Here is a 27,528-nt window from a genome sequence, read left to right on the forward strand (position 1 = left end):
ACCTATCACTCATCAAACCGTGGGGTCTTATTTCATTACGTAATGTTGTATCGATGTATATAGAGATGTACTTCAGCAAAAGTATTCTCCGTCAGGACTTCCTGCAACAACACCACGCCGTTATCTTGATTCTGATTGGCCAGAAGACAATATCAAAGATGTTCTATTGAGAAGACGATCACTACGTGACAAAAGTTTTCAAAACCGTTTCTAGTCTTCGGTATTTCCAGACAAGTGGCTACTGAAATCAATCTTACTAACTGCTGTCTGTGTGATTTACTCTGCGCGAGTTGGCAGACTTTATTTTGCTTACTTTAACATCATTGTTCATGGTGGGGGCTAAGGTGGGGCTAAGGTGGGGCTAAGCCATTTCTTGGTATGGGTGTAGCCTACCCCAGCGCTGCCACTGGTGGGATGTATGGGGCGGGCCATTCTGCACATGCGTTAAATATTTTAACGCAATTATTAATTATAAATTAATTACCGCCGTTAACGCGATAATTTTGACAGCATTAATATATATCTACCAGCAGTATTTTTGATCCTATTGTATTTTTGACTTTTTATTTTAATTATCCAGAATATTATATATTGTTTTGTTTATATTTGATATCATATTTTTTCATTTTTTCATTTTATTTGTAATTATTAATTCTCGTTTCAAACAAACGCACCATGATCAATTAATTATATATTTTAAAGATAGTGGAACAAATGTTTAATTCCTTCTGATATCCCAGTCATCACATTTGTAACTTCACACACTGATTGTTTCTTCCTCTTCCCTTCAGGGGGGGTCGTAACGAGCCGTGTCCGGAGCAGCCGCCCCCCCGCAGGGTGTGTGTGAAGAGGATCGCCTCGTTGTCAGACCTGGACCCTGATGTTCTGGAGAGCATGTTCTCCTTAGGGTGCTTCAGGGACCGGGTGAAGCTCACTCAGGACCTTACAAGTGAGGAGTGAGTACAAACACCACCACACACATAAGACAGAGAGACATCCATTCAACTCAAGGACTGCACTGCTGTGTTTCCATGGCTGCGCAAAATCAATTCTGAGGAATAAGTGAGATTCTGGGGGGAAAATGACAGAATTCTGGGGAAAAGGTCATAATTCTTAAAAAGAGAAATTCTTTAAAAAAGTGAGATTCTGGGGGAAAAAGTCAAAGTTTGAGAAAAAAAAAGTGAAATTCTGAGAAAAATTCAAATGTTGAGAAAAATGACAGAATTCTGGGGAAAAGGTCATAATTCTAAAAAAGAGAAATTGTGAGATATTTGTTGTGAAATTCTGCAAAAAAGTGAATTCTGAGAAACGAGTCAAATGTTGGCTCTTGATGCTAACTTCAGGGTCGCCCAAAAATAAATATGAACTCTTTAAAAGTAAAGACTGTGTCCTCTCTTTCTGACCTGGTTTCTGTCTCTCTGGTTTCTGTCTCTCTGTTTTCTGTCTCTGGTTTCTGTCTCTCTGTTTTCTGTCTCTCTGGTTTCTGTCTCTCTGGTTTCTGTCTCTCTGTCTCTCTGGTTTCTGTCTCTCTGGTTTCTGTCTCTCTGGTTTCTGTCTCTCTGGTTTCTGTCTCTCTGTCTCTCTGGTTTCTGTCTCTCTGGTTTCTGTCTCTCTGGTTTCTGTCTCTCTGGTTTCTGTCTCTCTGTTTTCTGTCTCTCTGGTTTCTGTCTCTCTGGTTTCTGTCTCTCTGGTTTCTGTCTCTCTGGTTTCTGTCCCTCTGGTTTCTGTCTCTCTGGTTTCTGTCTCTCTGTCTCTCTGGTTTCTGTCTCTCTGGTTTCTGTCTCTCTGTTTTCTGTCCCTCTGGTTTCTGTCTCTCTGGTTTCTGTCTCTCTCGTTTCTGTCTCTCTGTTTTCTGTCTCTCTGGTTTCTGTCTCTCTGGTTTCTGTCTCTCTGTTTTCTGTCCCTCTGTTTTCTGTCTCTCTGGTTTCTGTCTCCCTGTTTTCTGTCTCTCTGTTTTCTGTCTCTGGTTTCTGTCTCTCTGGTTTCTGTCTCTCTGGTTTCTGTCTCTCTGGTTTCTGTCTCTCTGTTTTCTGTCTCTGGTTTCTGTCTCTCTGGTTTCTGTCTCTCTGGTTTCTGTCTCTCTGTTTTCTGTCTCTGGTTTCTGTCTCTCTGGTTTCTGTCTCTCTGGTTTCTGTCTCTCTGGTTTCTGTCTCCCTGTTTTCTGTATCTCTGTTTTCTGTCTCTCTGGTTTCTGTCTCTCTGGTTTCTGTCTCTCTGGTTTCTGTCTCCCTGTTTTCTGTCTCCCTGTTTTCTGTCTCTCTGTTTTCTGTCTCTCTGTTTTCTGTCTCTGGTTTCTGTCTCCCTGTTTTCTGTCTCTCTGTTTTCTGTCTCTCTGTTTTCTGTCTCTGGTTTCTGTCTCTCTGGTTTCTGTCTCTCTGGTTTCTGTCTCTCTGGTTTCTGTCTCTCTGTTTTCTGTCTCCCTGTTTTCTGTCTCTCTGTTTTCTGTCTCTGGTTTCTGTCTCTCTGTTTTCTGTCTCTGGTTTCTGTCTATCTGGTTTCTGTCTCTCTGTTTTCTGTCTCTCTGTCTCTCTGTTTTCTGTCTCTCTGGTTTCTGTCTCTCTGTTTTCTGTCTCTCTGGTTTCTGTCCCTCTGGTTTCTGTCCCTCTGGTTTCTGTCTCTCTGTCTCTCTGGTTTCTGTCTCTCTGTTTTCTGTCTCTCTGGTTTCTGTCCCTCTGGTTTCTGTCTCTCTGGTTTCTGTCTCTCTGTTTTCTGTCCCTCTGGTTTCTGTCTCTCTGTTTTCTGTCTCTCTGTTTTCTGTCTCTCTGTTTTCTGTCTCTCTGTTTTCTGTCTCTCTGGTTTCTGTCTCTCTGGTTTCTGTCTCTGGTTTCTGTCTCTGGTTTCTGTCTCTCTGGTTTCTGTTTTCTGTCTCTCTGGTTTCTGTCTCTCTGGTTTCTGTCTCTCTGTCTCTCTGTCTCTCTGTCTCTCTGTTTTCTGTCCCTCTGGTTTCTGTCTCTCTTCCTGCTCTTCAGGGAGAACCAGGAGAAGATGATCTACTACCTCCTGTTCGACAGGAAGGAAAGATATCCCAGCTGTGAGGACGAGGATCTGCCCGCCAGGAACGACCTCGGTAACAACATTCAATTAAATTAAAAAAAATTAAATTGTGAGAACATTTCAAAATTCTGAGAAAAAAGTCATAATTCTGATAAAAGTGAAATGTTGAGGAAAAAGGGACATTTTTAGGAAAAAGTGATAAGGAAAAAAAAGATGTGAAATGTGTCCTTCTTTTTAATAATCCATTCCTTGCACAATTAATGTAGACTTTGTCAGGGAATGATTTGCCCTAGTGTCCTCTTTCACCCTCTGACGCAGATGCCCCAACAGCCGCTATCTCCCTTAAGGAGGGGCTGCCCCAGCAAGTTGCTGTTGTTTCCAGTTTGTGACCGGGCAGCTCTCGGTCAGAGATAGTCATTGTTGTGGGACACCTGGAACACATCCTTCTCGGGGTGGAGATGACCTCGAGCCATAAGAGACTACTAATGTCAAACAGTGTCCTCAGCTGTTTAGTCTATCTACTGCACAATGTAGATTATTACACTCTGAACTAGTTCAAACCTGGAGCTACAGGATGGCTCTTCAGAATTGATTGCGGTATCTCAACCGTGTGGTCAACTCGTGACATGTTTTGTGAATTCTCCGGCCGAAGCTCCAAGTAAACCGTCAGTGTTTTCCATCAGAGCTGCAGCTCTCCTCGTGTCTCTCTGAGTCCTGTTTCCTATTGCTTCAGAAGTTTCCCCCACACACATAATAATAATAAATACATCATTTATCTCCATAGCTTCTCTTGGACTTTTTTGGATTATTTATTTTTCTCGTCTTTTAAATTCTCTTATGTACAATGCCTTGACTTTTTATGTTGCTGCGACGCAAACATGTCCCAACTTGGGATCAATAAAGTACTTCTTATCTTATCCTATCTGATTTTACCTTATCTTCAGACCCCCCCAGAAAGCGCGTGGACTCGCCCATGCTGACGCGTCATGGCCGCTGTCGTCCAGAGAGAAAGAGCCTGGAGGTCCTGAGCGTCACAGATCAGGGGTCTCCCACCCCGCCTCGCAGGGCTCTGGACTCTAATGCACACAGCCAGAGGTGAGATAACACATCAGAGTTATTTTATTTATGTTTGCAGGGATGTCGTATTTTTGTGTTGGAACCTGAAGGCAGCATCTTCCTGGTTCCCTCCATACATTCTGAGAAAATTAAGACATTCTCAGAAAAAGTGAAATTAACAATTTACAAAAAAAAAGTGACATTCTGAAAAAAGTGACATTCTGGGGAAAAAGTGAACAATCTGAGAAAAAAGTGAAATTTGGAGAGCAATTCTGAAAGAAAGGTGAAAAATGGAGAGAAAAAAAAGGTGAGTTTCCAAGAAAAAAGTTGATTTCTGCAAAAGAAAAATCAAATGTGAAAAAAAGTGAAATTCTGTCGAAAAAGTTAAATTGTGAGAATTTTCTGAAACAATCTAATTTTCTGAAACCTTGATGACTCTTCATTGTTTCTTCCTGTTTCTTCCAAAGGTCCCGTTCAGTCAGTGGAGCGTCGACAGGTCTGTGCTCCAGTCCTCTGAGCAGTCCCAGGGTAAGACTTCACTCACCAGCTCATTAGGGTTTATTACCATGGAGAAAAACAGTGTTCATCCTGCTGTCTGGGAACACAATGAGCACCTCACCCCAACAAGGTTAATGTCCTGCCACCACGAAAGAAGGGTTTAATTAAGACATATAATCATTAATATAGCTGTTTAAGCACGTCTGTTTTAACTGCAGTTGTTGTGGGAAAATACTGATGTTCAATCGGAGTCAGAAAGTCTTTGCTTCGAATTGGTCTCGGTAAAATAAATAGAATATTCTCAGACTTATCTTTGAACTTGTTTTCCAAGAGGCAGACACTGTTTGTTTATCAGTTGCAGTCGATCAGTATTTGTTATCTCTCTGCAGTGTTGTAGACTTAATCCAGTTCCAGATGTCAGATGTACTGTGTATATAGTCAACTTATAAATATTATCAGTAAATTCAATATATACATATCAGTTTTGGTCATCAGAGGAAACAAAACAAATTTCCTGTGATGCTGTTTTTTGTTTTCTTCTGATAACCTCTGCTCAGACTGTTGTTGCTAGCTATGCTTTTCATCCTCAGTCATACACACATTACCATTTCATGAACACACCATGCTGCCTCATACTGAAGTCTGTGTGCATGATGACATAACACAAACATAACAACACCCCAGAAATAGATGGTGCAGGAATGGGTCATAAAACCTGTAAATGAGTCATTATTTCATCACTGTAGTTCCTTCATAGCCCAGCGTTAGCCTCCTTTAGCTTAGCGGTGGTGACGTGAAGTCATGTGACCGTGCTGTAGTTCCTTTATAGCCCAACATTAGCCTCCTTTAGCTTAGCGGTGGTGAAGTCATGTGACCGTGCTGTAGTTCCTTTATAGCCCAACATTAGCCTCCTTTAGCTTAGCGGTGGTGACGTGAAGTCATGTGACCGTGCTGTAGTTCCTTTATAGCCCAACATTAGCCTCCTTTAGCTTAGCGGTGGTGACGTGAAGTCATGTGACCGTGCTGTAGTTCCTTTATAGCCCAACATTAGCCTCCTTTAGCTTAGCGGTGGTGACGTGAAGTCATGTGACCGTGCTGTAGTTCCTTTATAGCCCAACATTAGCCTCCTTTAGCTTAGCGGTGGTGACGTGAAGTCATGTGACCGTGCTGTAGTTCCTTTATAGCCCAACATTAGCCTCCTTTAGCTTAGCGGTGGTGACGTGAAGTCATGTGACCGTGCTGTAGTTCCTTTATAGCCCAACATTAGCCTCCTTTAGCTTAGCGGTGGTGACGTGAAGTCATGTGACCGTGCTGTAGTTCCTTTATAGCCCAACATTAGCCTCCTTTAGCTTAGCGGTGGTGAAGTCATGTGACCGTGCTGTAGTTCCTTTATAGCCCAACATTAGCCTCCTTTAGCTTAGCGGTGGTGAGGTGAAGTCATGTGACCGTGCTGTAGTTCCTTTATAGCCCAATATTAGCCTCCTTTAGCTTAGCGGTGGTGACGTGAAGTCATGTGACCGTGCTGTAGTTCCTTTATAGCCCAATATTAGCCACCTTTAGCTTAGCGGTGGTGACGTGAAGTCATGTGACCGTGCTGTAGTTCCTTTATAGCCCAACATTAGCCTCCTTTAGCTTAGCGGTGGTGACGTGAAGTCATGTGACCGTGCTGTAGTTCCTTTATAGCCCAGCGTTAGCCTCCTTTAGCTTAGCGGTGGTGACGTGAAGTCATGTGACCGTGCTGTAGTTCCTTTATAGCCCAACATTAGCCTCCTTTAGCTTAGCGGTGGTGACGTGAAGTCATGTGACCGTGCTGTAGTTCCTTTATAGCCCAACATTAGCCTCCTTTAGCTTAGCGGTGGTGACGTGAAGTCATGTGACCGTGCTGTAGTTCCTTTATAGCCCAACATTAGCCTCCTTTAGCTTAGCGGTGGTGACGTGAAGTCATGTGACCGTGCTGTAGTTCCTTTATAGCCCAACATTAGCCACCTTTAGCTTAGCGGTGGTGACGTGAAGTCATGTGACCGTGCTGTAGTTCCTTTATAGCCCAACATTAGCCTCCTTTAGCTTAGCAGTGGTGACGTGAAGTCATGTGACCGTGCTGTAGTTCCTTTATAGCCCAACATTAGCCTCCTTTAGCTTAGCGGTGGTGACGTGAAGTCATGTGACCGTGCTGTAGTTCCTTTATAGCCCAACATTAGCCTCCTTTAGCTTAGTGGTGGTGACGTGAAGTCATGTGACCGTGCTGTAGTTCCTTTATAGCCCGCTTTATATCAGCTAATTTCCTTCAATAAGACAAAGTCCAACGGGCTTTTTGTGGAGGGAGCCAGGGAGATGCTGCCTTCAGGTTCTACTACAGTAAACCAACATCCCTGCACCACTCTAACAGACCACCATCTTTTCCTTTCTGATTTGGGGTTGTTTACGAATCCTTTCCATGAACCATAACTCATAACCATATCTTTCTCTCATCTCTCCATCCCTCCCTTTCTTCTCCATCTTCTCTGTCTGTCCCATCAGAGCCCGGTTTTCACTTTCAGCCGATCAGAAGTCGCCTCAGCTTCCTCCTCCAAACCAGACCCCAAACCAGGACCTTCCACCACCACCACTCCTACCATCCGTCTAAAACCAGACCCAAAAACCCAAACCTTGCCCTCAAAAAACCCCAAAGATCGCCCTCACTTCCACTCCATGAAGTCCCTCCCCCTCCATTCTCCTCGCTCTCCTTCTCCTTCACCTTCTCCCATTATCTCCCCCACTCCTCGCTTCTTTAATTTCCCATCTCCGTCCATCTTTAAATCCAAGAACACCTCCTCGTCCTCTTCTAATTCCCCTCCTGTGTCTCAGGTGACTCCTCAGGGTTCTCCGCTGCCCACCCCTCTGGGAACACCTGTGCATCAAATCCAACACCACCCCTCTTCCTCCTCAAACACTCCTCCTCCCTCCTCTTCCTCCTCCTCCTCTTCCTCCCGAGTGGACGGAGGAGGAGGGGGCGGGGCTTCTCTGTCTCTGACTCCGCCCTCCAGCCCGGGAGGAAGCGGGGGATTGGCCGCTTCAAGCTCCGCCCACTGGAGGACGAGACTCAACTCGTTCAAGAACAACTTGCTGGGGTCGCCGCGCTTTCATCGACGCAAACTTCAAGGTGAGGGAGTTCTAAAGGTCACCAATAGAGTGCTGGGTTTTCCACAGATCTTATTTCCAGGTATTTTCCAAAATCCTATGGAGAAATCCCAATAGGCGCGTTCACACCGCAGTACTTTTCCCACTTTAGTTCCGAAATGTCGCGTTGACACCAAAAAGAGCCGGAACACAAATTAGTCCATGAGAACCTTTTTACCCCCTTTTTCAGTCCCTGCTAGAGAGCAGGGACTTTCGTGGGAGAAAAAGGTTCCTGTGTCTGATTGGCTGGGCGGATTGCAAACCACGCCCCGTCAAACTCCCAAAAAGGTTTTGTGAAGCCGCCATTTTATTATCCTCGCATTAGCATTATTAGCATTAGCATTAGCCCAGCGCAGAGAGACTAACTTATGGCAACACAAAATAAAACATGGGAGTGGTGGAGATGAGGAGTTGTCGGCGTTCTGGCCGTTTACTCTGAAGGCTTCAGTAGAAGCTGCTGGGAGTCCCAGCAGCTTCTACTGAAGCCTTCCCCAACTCCGGGGACTTCTGGCCGGGGACTTCGGGTGGCAGTATACGCCGTGAAGTGGTTTGCGGCCTGCCAGTAAACCCAAAGCAGAAGAAGAAGTGACGTCAGCGGCTCATTTGCGTAATCTTCCCTCAGGGACTTATTCCGTTGAGAACGCGATCTGTACTTAGTTCATCAGAACTAAAGTGGGAAAACTACTGCGGTGTGAACGCGCCTATTGCTTTAGTCGAGGGAACAAGCAGCTTCCTTCAGGGTAAATACGTCATCCCTGCACCGCTCTATTCTGCAAAATCCACTTCTCCATGTCTCTTCTACATCAACATGTGTCCCCTCTTCTCCATGTCTCTTCTACATCAACATGTGTCCCCTCTTCTCCATGTCTCTTCTACATCAACATGTGTCCCCTCTTCTCCATGTCTCTTCTACATCAACATGTGTCCCCTCTTCTCCATGTCTCTTCTACATCAACAGGTGTCCCCTCTTCTCCATGTCTCTTCTACATCAACATGTGTCCTCTCTTCTTCATGTCTCTTCTACATCAACATGTGTCCCCTCTTCTCCATGTCTCTTCTACATCAACATGTGTCCTCTCTTCTTCATGTCTCTTCTACATCAACATGTGTCCCCTCTTCTCCATGTCTCCTCTACATCAACATGTGTCCACTCTTCTTCATGTCTCTTCTACATCAACATGTGTCCCCTCTTCTTCATGTCTCTTCTACATCAACATGTGTCCCCTCTTCTTCATGTCTCTTCTACATCAACATGTGTCCCCTCTTCTCCATGTCTCTTCTACATCAACATGTGTCCCCTCTTCTTCATGTCTCTTCTACATCAACATGTGTCCCCTCTTCTTCATGTCTCTTCTACATCAACATGTGTCCCCTCTTCTTCATGTCTCTTCTACATCAACATGTGTCCCCTCTTCTTCATGTCTCTTCTACATCAACATGTGTCCCCTCTTCTTCATGTCTCTTCTACATCAACATGTGTCCCCTCTTCTTCATGTCTCTTCTACATCAACATGTGTCCCCTCTGTGGAAAGAGACTCTGAAAGTTTCAGGAACAAAGATTCTCTCTCTTTTTGATCCATTTCTATAAAAACCTGTCTGAAAATGAGCGGATCAGATTTTGGTCACTTTGTGATGTCATAACGATGTGTTGTCTTGTGTAACCATTAGCCAATCTGCAACCAAGGTAACCCCCCCCCCCCCCTTATCACCTGAATCTCCTCTAGAGCACCATTGAGTTCTTTGTAACCAAATGTCTCTCAGAGGGGCGTGGGGAGGAGCTCCTTATTTTCATCTAAAGTAACAGACAGAGAATCAGCACTTTGGAAACAGGGCTCAAACAGAGGGGATTATGGGTAATGCTGCAATGATCTATTTGGGGTTTCAGCCAATCTGAATGATAAAGGTGTTCATCTTCTCCACTGAGTGATAATGAAAATGTTCTTAAAATGCATTTGTAGGAAATGTATCTCCATCACTGACCTCGATGCTCTGCTAACAGTTCGTCTCCACTTCCACTTCAGAGTGTATTATTACTACGTGTGTGTTCTGCCTCAGGCTTCGTCACTAATGTCACTGATAATCATCAGGACTCACTGCCCTTTTCCTTTTTTGTTACTCACTCTTTTTCTTTTTGTAGTTCCCACATCAGAGGACATGTCCAGTCTGACTCCGGAGTCCAGTCCAGAGTAAGTCTTTCTCCACTTTACAATGTCTAAAAGTGCTAAACAACATTTCAAAAAGTACATTCAAAAATGTTTTATGGATGCTTTCAGCCTCCAGGACATAGATTTATATCAACTCCTGTTTCCAGAATCATGTACCTCACTTCAGTGTGACTACTTTATTTTCATGATCCTAATAATATAGACTTATTTATTGTCGTTATAGAAGTACAAAGAGAAGAGTAAAGCTAGCCTTCATACATACTTTGAATATCGTAATAACAAAGTAAAGTGCAGGAAATAATTCAATTAGCATAATAGCATGGATTAGCTAAGGGCGATAGTGAATATGCATTTTACGCTTTGTCTCAATTTGCATTTTCTCTCTGTTAACGTGTTATTTTGACCGCGTCCAAATGCAAAACATCTTCAAATGCATACATCAAATAATATAAGATGGAAATACGTAAAGTAAAGTATCTCAAAGTTGGTCTTAAGTAAAGTACAAGAGTACATTTACTTTGTTTACTGTAAATTGATATTTCAACATGTATATTTTCTACTTTTTTTAATGCTGTTTTAGTTCTATTTTGAGATGTTCAAATTGTTTATTTCTAATCTTTTAGTTTTCTAATCCAACCCTTGCTTGTTTGCAGACTGGCTAAGAAGTCGTGGTTCGGGAACTTCATCACTCTGGAGAAAGAGGAGCAGATCTTCGTGATGATTCGAGACAAACCGCTCAGCTCCATCAAGGCGGACATCGTGCACGCCTTCCTCTCCGTGAGTTTAGACATTCATATATAATACTATAAATATAGAAGTGCAGGAATGAGTCCTAAAACCCTGGCATGAGTCAGCATTTCAACACTTCCTGTCCCGTGGTCTCGAGGTCAATGGTTAACTTTGAATGTGTTTTTAGTCTGAAATGAGGTCTGTGGTTTTAACTGGTGGATTTAATATCGTATAAGTCTCTAAATGAGACGACTAAATATCATCACACCCAACATTAGCCTCCTTTAGCTTAGCGGTGGTGACGTGAAGTCATGTGACCGTGCTGTAGTTCCATTATAGCCCAACATTAGCCTCCTTTAGCTTAGCGGTGGTGACGTGAAGTCATGTGACCGTGCTGTAGTTTCTTTATAGCCCAACATTAGCCTCCTTTAGCTTAGCGGTGGTGACGTGAAGTCATGTGACCGTGCTGTAGTTCCTTTATAGCCCAACATTAGCCTCCTTTAGCTTAGCGGTGGTGACGTGAAGTCATGTGACCGTGCTGTAGTTTCTTTATAGCCCAACATTAGCCTCCTTTAGCTTAGCGGTGGTGACGTGAAGTCATGTGACCGTGCTGTAGTTCCGTTATAGCCCAACATTAGCCTCCTTTAGCTTAGCGGTGGTGACGTGAAGTCATGTGACCGTGCTGTAGTTTCTTTATAGCCCAACATTAGCCTCCTTTAGCTTAGCGGTGGTGACGTGAAGTCATGTGACCGTGCTGTAGTTTCTTTATAGCCCAACATTAGCCTCCTTTAGCTTAGCGGTGGTGACGTGAAGTCATGTGACCGTGCTGTAGTTCCTTTATAGCCCAACATTAGCCTCCTTTAGCTTAGCGGTGGTGACGTGAAGTCATGTGACCGTGCTGTAGTTCCTTTATAGCCCAACAGTAGCTTCCTTTAGCTTAGCGGTGGTGACGTGAAGTCATGTGACCGTGCTGTAGTTCCTTTATAGCCCAACATTAGCCACCTTTAGCTTAGCGGTGGTGACGTGAAGTCATGTGACCTTGCTGTAGTTCCTTTATAGCCCAACATTAGCCTCCTTTAGCTTAGCGGTGGTGACGTGAAGTCATGTGACCGTGCTGTAGTTCCTTTATAGCCCAACATTAGCCACCTTTAGCTTAGCGGTGGTGACGTGAAGTCATGTGACCGTGCTGTGTTTCTCTCTCTCCTCTCAGATCCCGTCCCTCAGCCACAGTGTTGTTTCTCAGAATAGTTTCCGGGCAGAGTACAAGTCCTCCGGCGGCCCGTCTGTCTTCCAGAAGCCCGTCAAGTTCCAGGTATTTCTGCGTTTTTATTAACTATCCATCCCCATGTGGCCCGGCCAGTAACATTAAAGCATGCAGAGTATATCATGTGTATAATGATATAATTATTTCAATATGCAAATGCTCCCTGTGAAGAGTTTAAATGTTCTAATGTCAGCAAATATTTAATAACATAACATTCATATTTAATACTAGCATACAATCAAAACCTTCAAGCAGCTTTAGCCTGCATTTAGGCAGAATTCATATAAGTAAAACTTAAGTGTAAAATACGTCCAATACGTCCAGAACTCTGCCGCCAGGCTTCTCACCCGCACCAAGCCATGGCAACATATCACCCCCACCCTCATCCACCTCCACTGGCTGCCGGTCAAGTCCCGGATTCAGTACTAAACACTCCTCCTCACGTACAAGTCCCTCCGTACCCTCGCCCCCCAGTACTTATCGGACCGCCCTTTCTTGGTCCCCCGCCCGGCTTCCTTTATTTGTTGTTTCGTTTGTCCACCATGTTCAGCGACCTTGGGACCCAAGGCGCTTGAAAGGCGCTATATAAATATAATGTATTATTATTATTAAAAAGAAGGATCTAAAATTATTGGGGGGAAATATCAAAATGGTAAAAAAATGTTGTTCTCAGTAGAGTATATTATTTGTTAACAATTATGATAAAATGCACTGTTACTGCAATCAGTCCAATATTAAAGGGCCTCCGTATGTTCAAAAATATATTCTGTTGAGCCTTTAATATGTAAGATATGTATGTATTATGTGTTTTTGTACTTGATATTGCATGTTGTATTTATATTTGCAGACACATAGATGAGGTCAACAGCTCACAATATTTCATTTATTTTGTAGTTTCCATAAAGCAGCAGTGTGTTTCTTTTAAACATGTGCATCTTCACTGCCCCCTGGTGGTGGCATGTGACACTATAGGAACACTGATGAGGTGGAAAGAAGTGAAAGAAACACAAACTGATAATAATCACCATCTGCTTGGAAAGAGCTTTGAGCACCGTGAAAAGCGCTTTATAAATAACCTGTATTATTATTATTATTATTATTATTATTATTATTATTATTATTATTATTATTATTATTATTATTATTATTATTATTATTATTATTATAATCTCTAATCTCTAACATCCTCTTCAGGTGGACATTGGTTTCTCTGAGGGCGAGAGAGAGAGAGAGAGGGAGGGGAAGAGAGAGCTGGGGATCTACAGCGTCACCTTCAGCCTGATCGCAGGTAATGTGTTCATCTTTACAGGAAGCAGAGGAACAAACACTGGCAGAAAAACAAACAGACTCATGCACACACAAATCAAAAGAAGAAAGAAATGAAGAACACAAAAGACATCGCATCACGGATATTTATCTCTTGCTCGCAGGCAAGAGCTCTTTAACAGTCATTCAGCAACCCTCCTTTTTGAAGCTGAACTAAATCTGGCCTTGTGGGCCTCATCAAATCCCGCCGTCCCTTCCACCTCTTCTCAAACCTTTCCCTCTGTAGCAGGGGGGGTCAAACTCAAACACACAGTGGGCCAACATTAATAAATGTGTACGAGTGGAGGGCCGGACTGGTTCAGTGTTTACTGCAGAACTTATTGAAATGAATGAGTCATTTCTTATGATCACATTTTTCCACAGGCCAACAACAGCTTCAACAAAACTATTTCCCTCAAAGAGAAACCAAACATGCCCTGTTGTCGTGAGAGAGAAAGTGCAGAAGGAAACATCCATTAAACTCAGTGTGCTGCTCTGTGATGCTAGCTCAGATACTTGGCATCTCATCTTGGGTGCAAGGTCATCAATGTTTGGGCTCAGGCTCTGAGCTGAGGAGACCCTCAGGATGGAGTGAAGGTGCAATATACCGGAGGGCCAGATCTAATAGGAATTAGAAATGATCCTCCGGGCCGAAATTAAATCCACCACGGGCCTGATTCGGCCCCCGGGCCTTGAGTTTGACACATGTGCTCTGTAGTCTCAGTCAACTTTTCCATTACATATATCTCATGGATCACGTCCATCCACTCTCCCTCCTCTTGCAGGATTCTTACGGTCATTAAAAACCTGGAAAAGTCATGGAAATTCAAAATACTAATTCCAGGCCCTGGGAACGTTTTGGAAAACAATATTTTTCCCAAAGTTTTGGAAATGTCATGGAAATGTAAATAAAGTTGCATCAAATATAATTTATATTTGATCTAATCGCCGGAATAGTTATACTATAATGATAATACATACTGTATGGTATCGTAATGAAACGTCAAATGGCTTTTAACTGTTGAGGTGTTTTGATGGTGAGAGATGTGAGTTGCTTTAGCCTGTAGAAGCTAGTAAGCTATTGGATTTGTTTTAGAGGCACAACATGTTTCATATGCAGACCTTATTTTCCTGTTCCATGTTCAAATAAACCATTTTCAGTGGAACGGCTGAGAAAGAGTAATTGTTTTGGTCATTGGAAAATGAGGTAAAGTTCCTGGAGAAGTCCAAATCATTGGTGAAAAAGTGTGTGAACCGCGTCTTGGCTCGTCCACTTCCTCGTTATAACATGTTAAAAATGTACTTATTGTCATTATCCATTATATCGAAGTCTACTTCCCCAGGAACATCACTTCCATTTCAATAGTACTTTTGAATGAAGTATTTTTACTATACTTGTGGAAATATTCGCATTTTCAGGTTCATATTAGTATAGTGTGCCTCTAGTGTGATCCCTGTGTTCCCTCCACTTTACACCGTCTTTGTATTCTTTAGCCGTGTTTATTACCTCTCATAAAATAACTGGACCCCGGCTAAGATTGGTCGAGAATCGTCCCTGCAAGGATCATCAATATGTTGACTGCAGGGGCTGAACGAACCTACATTTTCCCACTGAAAGTTCAATGCACCGCCCCAAAGCCAAAGTCCCCCTTATTCTATTCATGTCTTCCATAAATTCAACATCTCCATTTTTTTGTTGGCTTAAAAAAACCCAATAAATGAATCCCAGTTGCTCCTCGCTCTGCTCTCAGGCCCGAGTCGCAGATTCAAGAGAGTCGTGGAGACGATTCAGGCTCAGCTGCTGAGTTCTCATGATCAGCCCTCTGTGCAGGCACTGGCTGGTAAGAAACACACACACACACGCACGCACGCACGCACGCACGCACGCACGCACACACACACACACACGCACGCACGCACGCACGCACGCACGCATGCACACACACACACACACACACACACACACACACACACTTATATTGTACCTAACTAAGATTTTGGGGTTCTTCACCCATAGGCGGATTTTGCGGGGGGTCAGGGGGAGTATTGCCCCCCCTAGTGGCTGAAATAGGTTACAGCATTACTACGTCGAAAACTGTTCCAATACAAATATTTCGCATATCAATATTTTAATAAGGTAGGACACTCGTTAATAATATTGTAGCGTGTTCAAGTAACCAAGGGATATAGTAGTTATCAAATGAGTATAAGATGTGCACAGTTATAATACGTTTTACAGTTATGCAATGCACTGTTTTTGGGGGGAGAGACCGCCCCTTCCATGTGAGTGTGTGTGTATGAGGCGTGCACGACGGGACGAGTTGTGTTCGTATGTGGAAAAGTCATACTCAGTGTGATGAGCGCTGGCTTTATTGCTACTGTATCCGTAGCACCCCACACAATAGTTGGGACTGTGTACTGACGTCAGTAAAAAAGGTTTGCCCCCCCCAAATGTCAAACTCCGCCTATGTCCTTACCTGAGTCTTTTATGATTAGATTTTTACAGCTTTTTACAGATTCAGATGATTAGCTAATATAAAATATAAATACACTAATAAATAAACATGTACCTATAATTATAGGTTCAGATATCCATCAGGAGTAACTCATTCAAACTAGCTGCACCTTTACCAGCTTTGAGAACACTTTCATGATCAATCATTATAAAACATATCATATCTATTATTCTGAAATGGACCAATCTGCACAACGACTACTTTCACTGTCGGGAAAGCAGGACTCTTACTGTAACAGAGTATTTCTTCCCTTTAGTATTGCTACTTTACTTTAAGTAAATATCAGAGTACTTCTTCTTCCCCTTCCTCCAGTATTGTTTGTTTCAAGTCTCCTCTCTCTGCTTTCCCACCTCTGGCCCCTCAGAGGAGAAGAACGGCTGTCAGATCTCGCGGCCCTCCACTCCTTCCCGGCAGAATTCCCGACGCTCCGAAAGCGGTTCTGAGCGAGATCGGGTGGAAAAGGATCGTCCGGCGGAGGGAAGCAGCAGCGGGACGACTTTACAGAGAAAAGAGTCGGGAAAAGACAAGACCAGACTCCTGTCGGCGTCTAACGGGACGCAGTCTCACCCCTGAACGAATGTCTGGGAAGAGGGTCGTCCTAAAAGGCCTTTTTCTCCTCCTTCCCTCAGTCCTCCCCTCATCCTTTTCCTATTTAGTCCAGTCTAGTTGCCAGCAGTGAGAATCCGGGGAATGTTGAGTACCTCCAAAAGTTTGGCAAATGTCCCATCATATGCAGGTTAGCATCCGGCAGAGGTGGAGAAAGTACACACATCCTTTCCTCAAGTAGAAGTACAGATACTCGTGTTTAAAAATACTACTGTACTGACTAAACTTCTTTCCTCAAGTAGAAGTACAGAGGCTTTGAAATGTACTTCAGTAAAAAGTACCCATAACTAGCAGCTGTTTTAAAGAGTACCTGACCTCCCTTTATATTAATAGAACAATAATGTCATTGTTAGCTAATGAATGTTTCCATGGTGACCAACGGCAACATGACAACGTTTCCATTGGTCCCTCTTCTTTAGAGAAGACCAGGAAATGATGGATACACGGATCGTGTTCAAATCAATAGGCACGCAATGACTCTAAATAATAATGATCACGCCACCAAACACACATTCAGACTAAAGGAACCAGCCTGTTTGGAAAATGAGAGAAGAAGAAAGTACAGGTATTTGAGTTCAACATGTAAGAAGTAGAAAGTACAGGTATTTGTGTTCAACATGTAAGAAGTAGAAAGTACAGGTATTTGTGTTCAACATGTCAGAAGTAGAAAGTACAGGTATTTGAGTTCAACATGTAAGAAGTAGAAAGTACAGGTATTTGAGTTCAACATGTAAGAAGTAGAAAGTACAGGTATTTGAGTTCAACATGTGAGAAGTAGAAAGTACAGGTATTTGAGTTCAACATGTAAGAAGTAGAAAGTACAGGTATTTGAGTTCAACATGTAAGAAGTAGAAAGTACAGGTATTTGTGTTCAACATGTAAGAAGTAGAAAGTACAGGTATTTGGGTTCAACATGTAAGAAGTAGAGAGTACAGGTATTTGAGTTCAACATGTAAGAAGTAGAAAGTACAGGTATTTGAGTTCAACATGTAAGAAGTAGAAAGTACAGGTATTTGAGTTCAACATGTAAGAAGTCAAAGTAACAAGTCGTCAGAAAAATAAGTAGTGGAGTAAAGTACTGATACTCGTAACGAAGTATTTGTACTCCACTACTTCCCACTTCTGGCATCTGGCAGTTTTCTTCGAGCTGGGTTGCCAGTACTTTAATAAACAAAAAATCAAACACACAATAACTTATGTCAGTGCAAGGTAACAGGTGACCTAAAAACACAAACCACACCCATGTGGAATTGCTCAACAAATACAAATAAAATGTACGTAAACAAGTAATGATAATACAAATAATAAACTCAAGCTAAGTAGCATTTTGGCTCCTACATAAAACGTTGGGGTACTCAACATGTCCGGGTTCACGACAGGACTCTATGAGCTGCAACTAGACTACTTTCCTCACTTCCTTCCTTGCTTCTTGCCATTATTCCAAAGCAATGTAAAGGAGGAGGGGGACATTTTTCCTTGAAGCTGATCTTGGGATAAGACGGAGAATTTCCCCGGATTTTAGCAGAAGTGTGTCAGACTTCAGAGACAATAGCTTCTCATCAGAGCCTGAAGACAAGATGGTGCAAGAAGTCCCGACAAACAAGAGAAATAGAGTGGTGCAGTAATGTTGTATTTCTGTGTTGGTCCCTGAAGGCAGCATCTCCCTGGTCCAATGGGATTTCTCCATGTGATTTTGGGTTATTACAGAAAATATTCTTAACGTTTATGATACTTACACGTTTAGTTCAGCGGGATAATCTCCACATATTAACACCACTTCATGATTTCTGAAGTAAAAAACTAATGTTGGGCTATAAAGAAACTACAGCACGGTCACATGACTTCACGTCACCGTCGCTAAGCTAAAGGAGGCTAATGTTGGGCTATAAAGGAACTACAGCACGGTCACATGACTTCACGTCACCGTCGCTAAGCTAAAGGTGGCTAATGTTGGGCTATAAAAGAACTACAGCACGGTCACATGACTTCACGTCAGCACCGCTAAGCTAAAGGAGGCTAATGTTGGGCCATAAAAGAACTACAGCACGGTCACATGACTTCACGTCACCGTCGCTAAGCTAAAGGAGGCTGATGTTGGGCTATAAAAGAACTACAGCACGGTTACATGACTTTGTTTAGTTGTTTAGTCGTATCAGACACTTGATAGCAACAAGAACCAAAAACACATTCAGAAACCATTGACCTCCAGACCAGGTGATGAAATGCTGACTCATTCCTGCACCACTCTATACAGGAAAAGATGACAGCCATGGAAAAACATTGTTCATCCGCTCAACAAATCCAAAAAGCACACAACCTTCTCACAAAGCTGCACTCACCACACGTGGTTCAAATCCACCAGGAAACCTCCATCCGTCACTCAAACGTCTTTTATTATTTTCTGACACCTGGATCATCAACACCTCCTCGTGTGGAGACAGGAAACCCGCTCTCCTCACTTTCTAAATGAAGACGAATGTGTGTTCTCAAGCAAAATAAGGATGTCTTACGAGAAAGAGTTACAGGGATATTCTTGATCGTTAAAGTGGATTCCTCTCAAGATAATTAGCAGACATAATGCTGTTCTCTAACCATCAGGGAGTCTGAGAGCAGGGCAAGGATGACGCAGAATGGATCTACGTAGCCCTTTAGCTAGCTTAACATCGGATTTTCCTTGAGTGTTTGAGAAGCATACATTTCCCACGGTTATTTCTGAATTACACTGATAAAGCTATGATACCGTATTGCCTTTAACGGAGGAGAACAAGTGGATAGCTAGTTAGATTTAGAGGACACTAGTCGTCACACCACAGTTAGAATGTCTCACAAGTGAAAATTCACACCAGAGGAGTAGAGAGGGACAGATAGATGGAGACTAAACAGAGAGTAGCTAGCAACATGTATTCATTTGGTAGCAAAGGAAGGAAAAAAGTAGCCGCATGAATTTAAGCTAACGTAGAAATGGCACTGAAAGCTGGGTCTGTTTGTTGAGGAAGGTTTTCCGAGTCTTTATAAATACAATATTCATTTTCGAAGCCGTTGTTTCTCCTGTAATTCCTCCCACGTGCGACTCTACCTTGAGATATGGGATACAAAGTCCACAGTCTGAATGCTAACGTTAGCCAAAGCGTACATTGTTCAAGTGACGCTTAGAAACCAAACTAGCTAACTTTGGATTCCTCAAAAAGCTGAAGTGTTGTGCATACTTTGTACTCTAACAGTACTATTGTGCTAACATTACTGTTGTACTGTTAGCATAATAGCATTGAGCTTTTACGTCTCTCCATTTTAATGTTAGCAGAAGCTAAAAGAGGCGTTAGCGGTCAGAGTTAGCCTAACTTACATTAGTTAAACCCTGCCTCGAAAAGTAGTTCTCAAAGCATAGCTTAGCAACCATTAATAGGCTTATTTGGATTTCTCAACAGGCTCACTTTTCATTCTGCATCTAAGGCATGATATAATATACATGATAGCTATCATACTCATATTTAAGACCCTTTTAAAAGTTACTGTTACTAAAAGGAGTTAGCTTGAGTTTTCTGCCAACTCATTGAGCTACTGTTAGCCTAACAAGTTAGCTAGCTAAAGCTGTCATTTTAGCTGGCACAATTGATATTGATAACAAAATTATTAGACAATACTTTTACTTCTAACTGAACATATGGACTGATAGTTTTAAAAGTTGCTGAAAATATTAGATGTTAAATATAATGTTAGCATTAGTGTTGTGGTTTTTTGAGATGGCTAACCCAAAACTAGCCTTGTAGTCACATACTTTAAAAATACTAATTTAACTACTTTTGTATGGTTTGTTCACAAATGACACCAGATACAAAATAATAGTGTAAGCCTATCATAGCTGCTTTTAAATTAGCAAAAATATTAGCATTAGCATCAGAGCTTTAATCCAGAGCTAACTGGTTGCTATTGCTGTTATGCGGCCTCTTTGCAATCTGTGGACATTTTTGTAGTTCTTTTTATGAAGTTGACGAGATTGTAACTCTCGTAATTGTCCCTAAGCATTAAAACGACAAGGCTAATTTATAATCTGTATTATATTATGTAAACAAGGCACAAGTCTTCATGATTGCCAGGAGAAAGACACTGATTTGGGTTGTCTCACATGACTACATCTTCAAGTTAGCTTCAGATTAGTTTAAGAAAGCATTTTTGTGATGGGGATTTTGTCTTCTATCTCTCACGGTGGAGTCACAAGGAACTACTGAACAACCAGTATGGATAGGAGGGTGCATTACAGTGACTAATAACTCTTTCAATGTACAAATTAGCATGTGAATATTGTATTGAATTAAGTCCAAATCTTTCCTGAGGAGTCCTTGAAAGTACAACATGATAGGAAAGTGACATTAGAATCAAAAAGGCTGGTGAAACCGGCGTTTTAGAGCCTCAGTTAGGCGACCGACACCCAGCTCCTTTTAGTTTGACGATAGATGCAAAAGGATGCAGGGCGACGCCAAAGCCACAAATAAAGTCTTCTTCGACGGAGAAACGAACAAATGATGGACTTTTTACAAGAAGGGAAAGGAAATAGCTGAGACTTGCTATAGAAACACTGCACACAATCTGCCTGGACGAGGAAAAGTGAAGCCACACACAAAGAATGAAGTTAATCTTGTTTTATTTTATATTTTCCATACCTTGTTTTTCTACTTCTGCACCTGTCGTTCTGTTTTGATTGTTTCTGAGGGCGGCACCAACAATGTGAATGTGAACAACTCTTTTGAAAGTGTTAACTTATTTTTGTTCCACATATATTTATTGAAAGTGTATTTATTTATCTATTTATTTATTTGTTTGTGGTGTATTTGTGTTTGTCATGAAAGTGTTTCATGAATGGAAAAACAGGAGATGGGGGAAGAACGGGAAATGTCTCTTTTGAGAATCAAGCTTTCCCTGAAAAAAACATAAAAACAATTCCTCTCCTTTTTCTCTATTATGACAATTAATGCTGCAAAAATACCATGCATTTTTACACTGTGTTTTGACCTGTTTGTTTGGCACCATGTTCACACGTTATGCACAGACAGATAGAGATAAGCTTCGAGGACAAAAGAGTCTCAACACTGGAAATGTATTCACTCCTTTATTTGTTCAGGGCGAAAGAGAGCAGGATGCTAAACGCGTTACATGAGTGGATTGAACAACATTTGGGATCACTTTGGATGTACACTTGGCTCATGATGGCTTGTTGTTGGTGCAAACTGAAATATTGTAATTCATGATCCCCAGAGAATGAACCCTAGTCACTTTAGAAATCCTCTGACTTGTTTTCCAGCTAAATCAACAGATCAAATACTTTGCTTTACGGTAAACATTCCCTAAACCTGAGCTCTGCTTCGGGTTTAGAGCTAACTGGCAACTGTTAGCATGCTAACGAGGTAAACTAAGAGCTAGCATGGCTGCAGACTGTTAGTCTCTATTATTACCGACAAACTCACCTTTTAGTCAAATACAAAGCTAGTTAGAGTAAATACCGTTAAACAGGAGGAGGAAAGAACGGAATATTCTCCATATTCTAGCTCCACTTTGCTCGACATCAGTTAGCATTCAGCTCACAGTAAAGCCTCACAGGGCTAGCATGTCTTTATATTTCAGAATGCTAAATAAATAAATAGTTATCCTCTGACTTGTAAATCAACAGGTCAAATACTTTGCTTTATGTTAAAACACCTGCAAAACATTCCTTGATCCTGAGCTCTGCTTTGGGTTTAGAGCTAATCAACTGTTAGCATGCTAACGAGGTAAACCAAGCACATGGCAAACATGGCACCTGCTAACCATCAATTAGCATTTAGCTCAAATTACAACCTCTCAGAGCTAGCATCGCTGCAGACTGTTAGTCTATTGTATTACAGACAAACTCACCTCATATCCACTTTTAGTCAAATACAAAGCTAGCTCGAGTAAATACCGTTAATCAAGAGGAGGGAAGAACGGAAATATATATAAATATATTTTTGTTCTTCTTTGCTCAACATCAGTTAGCATTCAGCTCACAGTAAAGCCTCCCAGAGCTAGCATGTCTGCAGACTCTTGCATTGTGGGTCATATTCATTCCCTACATCCACTTTTAGTCAAATGCAAAGCTAGCTAGAGTAAATACTGTTAAGCCGGAAGAGAAAGGGAAGAGAAGTCTCCATATTTAGCTGTACATCAGTTAGCATGTAGCTCAAAGTAGCATCACAGAGCTAGCCTGGCTGCAGACTTGCTGAATGCTAGATAACATCAACAGTAACTGCATTCCCTGTCACATTCATTCACCCTTTTGAAGAATTTGTGCCAACCAACGATCCACTGAAACCACGTCACGTTTGTAGTCGACTTTCACTGGTCTCTTCACACTCTGCACCCTCAACTGAAACTAATTTTATTTTTAGATTTAAGAGCCAGTTTCTATTGGAAGAACTGGAAAGTGTGGTTTGCAGTTATCTGCTTACACTCAATAACATCCAACTGCAAACACAACTTCCCAGCTTTAAACCATACGAGAAAACTACTGTCTTGTTCAGTGTCATCAGGACAGTCTTCCATCTGGTTTCACAGAACATCCCCCCCCCCCCCCCCCTTATTATGTAATCAGAGGCTTTCTTTTTCCTTCCTGGCATCTACAGTGGGCCCCTTTTAGCAGAATCCAGCAGCAGCTGCGAGGCCCCTCACATCTGTAAGTTCAGGGGGTTTAAAGTGACACACAGTTATGTCATTGGCTTTTAGGGACAGACAAAGCGAGTTGAATGATAGAGAGGAATCTTTGCAGGATTTTGCTGTATTTTAAGCAAACTTTGCATCCAAATCCTCTCAGTACGGGACTCTTTGCACCCATGGCTTGTATTGAAATAAATCTCCCCCTCCTTTATCTCCCCCAATTCACTTTTCTACACCCCCCACCCATCCCCATTCCCCCTCTTTGTATGTGCACATATCTCACCCCTCATATAACCTTCCCCTTGTTTTATACTCTACGCAGACGATGTATACATTTATATTCATTTGTATACACTGTACGCTTGTCTCCATTGTATTCCATCCATATCTATGTAGCGTTCACTATCTTTTATCGACACTGTAGTCACCGTTCCTCTCATCGTTATTCTTGCAGTTACAATTGTACGACTATAATCTCCTGCCATTATTCCCCTTACACCCGTACTACCCTAATCCTCCACCCTTAACCCCCAAACTCCTGAAAGTCCACACCGTAGAAAGGGGAATTTGTGGCGTTGAAAAAAAATGTAAATGAAATTTGAGGGAGGTGTGTTGGGGGGAGGGTGGGTCGAGAAAAACAGCGAAATGATGACGACGAAGAGAAATGTCTGTAGTATAATTACAACAAAGGAAAAGTGCACTATTATGACAATGATTATTATTGCCTGTGAGAAATACTGACCAATAAACAACAACGGAAATATACGCAGGTGTTTGTGTTCAGTGTTATTGGGAACTCGTGAAAATTGGGTTTTGTGACGGTATTAAATATTGATATAAAAGCATAAGATATCGAAGTAAAAATGTGCATAAAAGAATATATTTTTTCATAAATATATACTAAAGTCAAATGTGAAATAATACGATTAAATAAATAAAAAATATTTCTATAAAAATAAGAATAAAGTTAAGTTAAATAAGATAATTTATAAACGGTAAGATGTTGGAGTAGATTTGCAATAGAATAATAAATAGAAATATTTTCATTAATAAAAAGTAAAGAGGGCAAAAAATTAATAAAGTAAAATCAAAAAATGTGTATAAAAATGAGAAGTGAGAGTAAAATAAAAATGATGAAATAAAATAGAAAAATAATATGTATACAAATTTAAGAGGTGAGTAAAAATGTGCGTTACAATAATTACATTTCTATAAATAAAAACAATAAACTACGAATGTGCGATAAAATAATTTAAAATACAAATATTTTGAAGTTAAAATAAACGTGCAGTAATATATAAAATAAATAAAACATGAGAAGTGAAAGTAAAAGTACTTTATACAACAATACATGTGTGTTTAACAATATGTGCATTGGTATTAGTACTAATAAAGATATTCACCCTGAAAGAGAACATTCTAAATAAGTAGCCTAAATTAAATGGCAAACATTTTAATCTGGACATTTTGTTAACTTTTTCAAGTTTTGGGGAGAAGTCAGACTCCTGATGTTCAATCAATCAATCAATCAATCAATCAATCAATCAATCAATCAATCAATCAAAGTTTATTTATAGACTCAGATCCACGAGAGGAGTTCTCATTTCTCTAACCGCCTGCTGCTTCCCCTCCTCTCTCCTCGGTTCCCCTCCTCGACTCCTCCGCTCGCATCTCCTGTGGGCGGGACTAAGACATGAGGATAGGAGTCGAGGAGGGGAATTAAAGAAATGAGAAAGGCCCTGATGTTCAATTTATCAAAGTTTATATATATATAGACTCAGATCCACGACTCAACTCCAAAACCCTATCCTTCAAATTCAACCGTCATGTTGTCGTGTTTTGAGTTTAAACGGGATGGAAACAAAGGAAACAATGTTCAGAGATAGAGCATGGCATCATTAAGACATTTCGAAAAACAAAGTCTAATTAAATGTTAGTTTTAGTTTCTGTGTGTTAAATTGTGTAGAAATGTGTGGCTGTGGGAGTCAGGGCGGGACATCTCTTCTGGGAATGCATGTTCATGTATGGTTCCTCTTTTTAAAACCGAGATGTACTGGTGGCATATGTGAGGAGTGGGAGTGTCGCTGCAGAGAGAAGAACAGAGCGAGGTCTCACTCTAACTCAGATCTAAGAAGTTTTACTAACGAAATGTAGAAACGCAGTTCAAATGTATTTATAGGAAGTTAAATTGCTGTACATTTGTCTTCACCCCACACTCCAAAGGTTTTTAAAACAAAAAATCGATTTAATCACATACAAAACAAAACAAGATAATAATGTAATACAATATGATTAATTATAATAAATATTTGAAACCTCTTGTGGTACCAATCCTTCATAAACACTCACTTATTCACTCAGCTTTCAAACCCCCCACCCCACTATTTGACTCTGCATTTTACAAACTACTGTTTGTGTTTTTATGTTTTCTTTGTAATGTTTCTGTTCTGATTTTATGTAAAGCGTCTTTTATATGGAGAGTTTTGGTTTTATATTTTAGATGCTCCATGACATCAAGTCAAATTCCTCGTATGTGTGAACCAACCTGGCAATAAACCCGTTTCTGATTCTGATACTGATTGATGAGGATTAGGAAAAACGCTATCAAAATCGCAATAGTGTTTCTTTGTTTCTTGGGTTTTTCTAACAGCATCCAGTTATTCTATCAGAGCGTGTATCAAACGCAGGTAAACAAATCTTCACTTTCTACAAAAATAAGTTGTATTTCTGTATTTCTGAAATCGTCCCGGTCAAAGCTACAGCGCATGCGCAGAGTTACCGCCTTGCGCTCCTCGGAGGAGTGACCCTCCTCGCGCTCTCTCTCTCCGAGTCACTCGTTCTCAAAGTGTTCAACTTCAGTGTGCAGAAGAAGGGAGGGGTGTTAACACACACATTCTTCTGGATTCTCCGCGGCAGACCTCTCCATAAACACTCCTCAGGTACATGTACACTCTTTTACACAGCCTCCCTTCTTCTTCTTCTTCTTCTTCTGTGTTTGTGTTTCATGTTTTTAAAACGTTTCCTGTGATGTGTGTCGGCTTTGTGCTTCGCGTGGCGTGGGAGATGTTCGGACCTGAATGCACCACTGTGTGATGTTCGGGTGCACTCTAACAATGTGTACTAATACTGAGTACTTGTATATGAGTAAAGGGTGTGTACAGTAGCTTTGCATGAGTAGTTTGAGCATTGTGTTTCCACCCACATGAGAACACTGTGTGCTGTGATGCGAGCATCGCTAGACTTCCTTAAAGGAACACATTCAAACAAGTGCTATCTGTGTTTATACACAAAGCTAATGCTAAACACAGCCAAGCTTAAGGATGTCATAGCATATGAGCTAATTGTGTATTTACAGAAGTGGCGTTAAGTAACTCAAATACTGTAAATATGACGTAGTTGAGTATCTCTACTACTTTATACTTCTACTCCACCACATGTACAAGTAGAAGTACTTAGATTTTGTACTTGAGTAAAAGTAGAAGTACTCAGATCTTGATTACATTTTAAGTAGTAGGTTGTTTATTTATATTTTGTATTCTATAGATATACATCTTTATACAGTGAATGTGTGAATATTTATTATATTTTAAACTCGTGCAATGCCTTTTTTTTTTACAAGCTGCTGTAATTAACCAATTTGTGAAGTACAATCTAAAATCAAGCCATTTATTGTATACCACGCCTAGCTGTAGCTACTGTGTGTTTATTGTATGTTTACTGCGATTAATAGATTAGATTAAATGTGCTTTATTGATCCCTATGTGTTTTGTTACAGCAGCAGGTTGACAAGTCATCGCACAAGTTTAAAAAAATGCTATAAAAATGAACATATAGAGTAAATATTTGCATATCTACAATACATAGAAACTATAAGTTAAGATACACTTAGGGCTGCTCGGTTATGGCAAAAATCATAATCTCCATTATTTGGGTCAATAATTGATATCACGATTATTAAAAACGATTATCCATTTACTTTGAAAGCATCCACTGAACTTTAAGTATAATTCAACTGAAAAACCAATACAAAAAATAATTTATAAAAAACTAAATAATCGTTTTATTTCGATGACGTTGTTTCATAATCGTTGCAAGCCAAAATCGTAATTGCGATACAAATACGATGAATTGAGCAGCCCTAAAATACACAACATCTAATCTACTACTAAATGTAATATATATATATACACATCAGTTTATAGGGTTTTTCCCCGCACGTCTAATTCAATATAGACTGTGTTGTAAAGACTTCCTGCCTCACCTGTCCTTCAGGTAAATCAAGTTCATCTCCACGCGGCTTTGAGTTGAAACTTTACTGCAGGGGTTTCAAACTAAATTTCATTGCGGGCACATTAACATTATGGTTGCACTTAAAGGGCCGTTTCTAACTTTAAGACTATATAAAAATGCATATATAAATATTTAATATATATAAAATAACGTATTATATTACATGATTGCCTCTGAATTGGATTATTATCGGATAGGGTAATAACTTCATAATTAACTACGTCTGAAAGAAGAAGTCTTTGCAGTGAGAACGTCACAAAACGATTTAAAAAGAAAAGCCAAATTC

The 27,528-nt window shown here is 41.0% G+C and overlaps 2 protein-coding genes across 2 annotated transcripts in view; both read left to right on the plus strand.

Annotated features, from left to right (window-relative positions):
* The window catches only part of brsk1b (BR serine/threonine kinase 1b), a 43,048-nt gene extending 26,146 nt beyond the window's left edge, over positions 1–16,902 (plus strand). Inside the window, exons 10-20 of the mRNA XM_079645725.1 lie at positions 792–956; positions 2,970–3,067; positions 3,939–4,089; positions 4,518–4,578; positions 7,393–7,687; positions 9,842–9,890; positions 10,523–10,646; positions 11,809–11,910; positions 13,057–13,150; positions 14,919–15,005; positions 16,036–16,902. Of these exons, the coding sequence (XP_079501851.1) occupies positions 792–956; positions 2,970–3,067; positions 3,939–4,089; positions 4,518–4,578; positions 7,393–7,687; positions 9,842–9,890; positions 10,523–10,646; positions 11,809–11,910; positions 13,057–13,150; positions 14,919–15,005; positions 16,036–16,256 (1,447 nt within the window). The 3' untranslated portion in view covers positions 16,257–16,902. The remainder of the gene's footprint in view (positions 1–791; positions 957–2,969; positions 3,068–3,938; positions 4,090–4,517; positions 4,579–7,392; positions 7,688–9,841; positions 9,891–10,522; positions 10,647–11,808; positions 11,911–13,056; positions 13,151–14,918; positions 15,006–16,035) is intronic.
* An 8,863-nt stretch (positions 16,903–25,765) lies between these two features.
* cpt1a2b (carnitine palmitoyltransferase 1A2b) overlaps positions 25,766–27,528 on the plus strand; it is a 59,711-nt gene continuing 57,948 nt past the window's right edge. Inside the window, 1 exon segment of the mRNA XM_079645612.1 lies at positions 25,766–25,891. The gene's annotated coding sequence lies outside the window, so the exon portion shown is untranslated.

This window comes from Notothenia rossii (assembly GCF_949606895.1).
Source record: "Notothenia rossii genome assembly, chromosome: 8".
Lineage (NCBI taxonomy): Eukaryota > Metazoa > Chordata > Actinopteri > Perciformes > Nototheniidae > Notothenia > Notothenia rossii.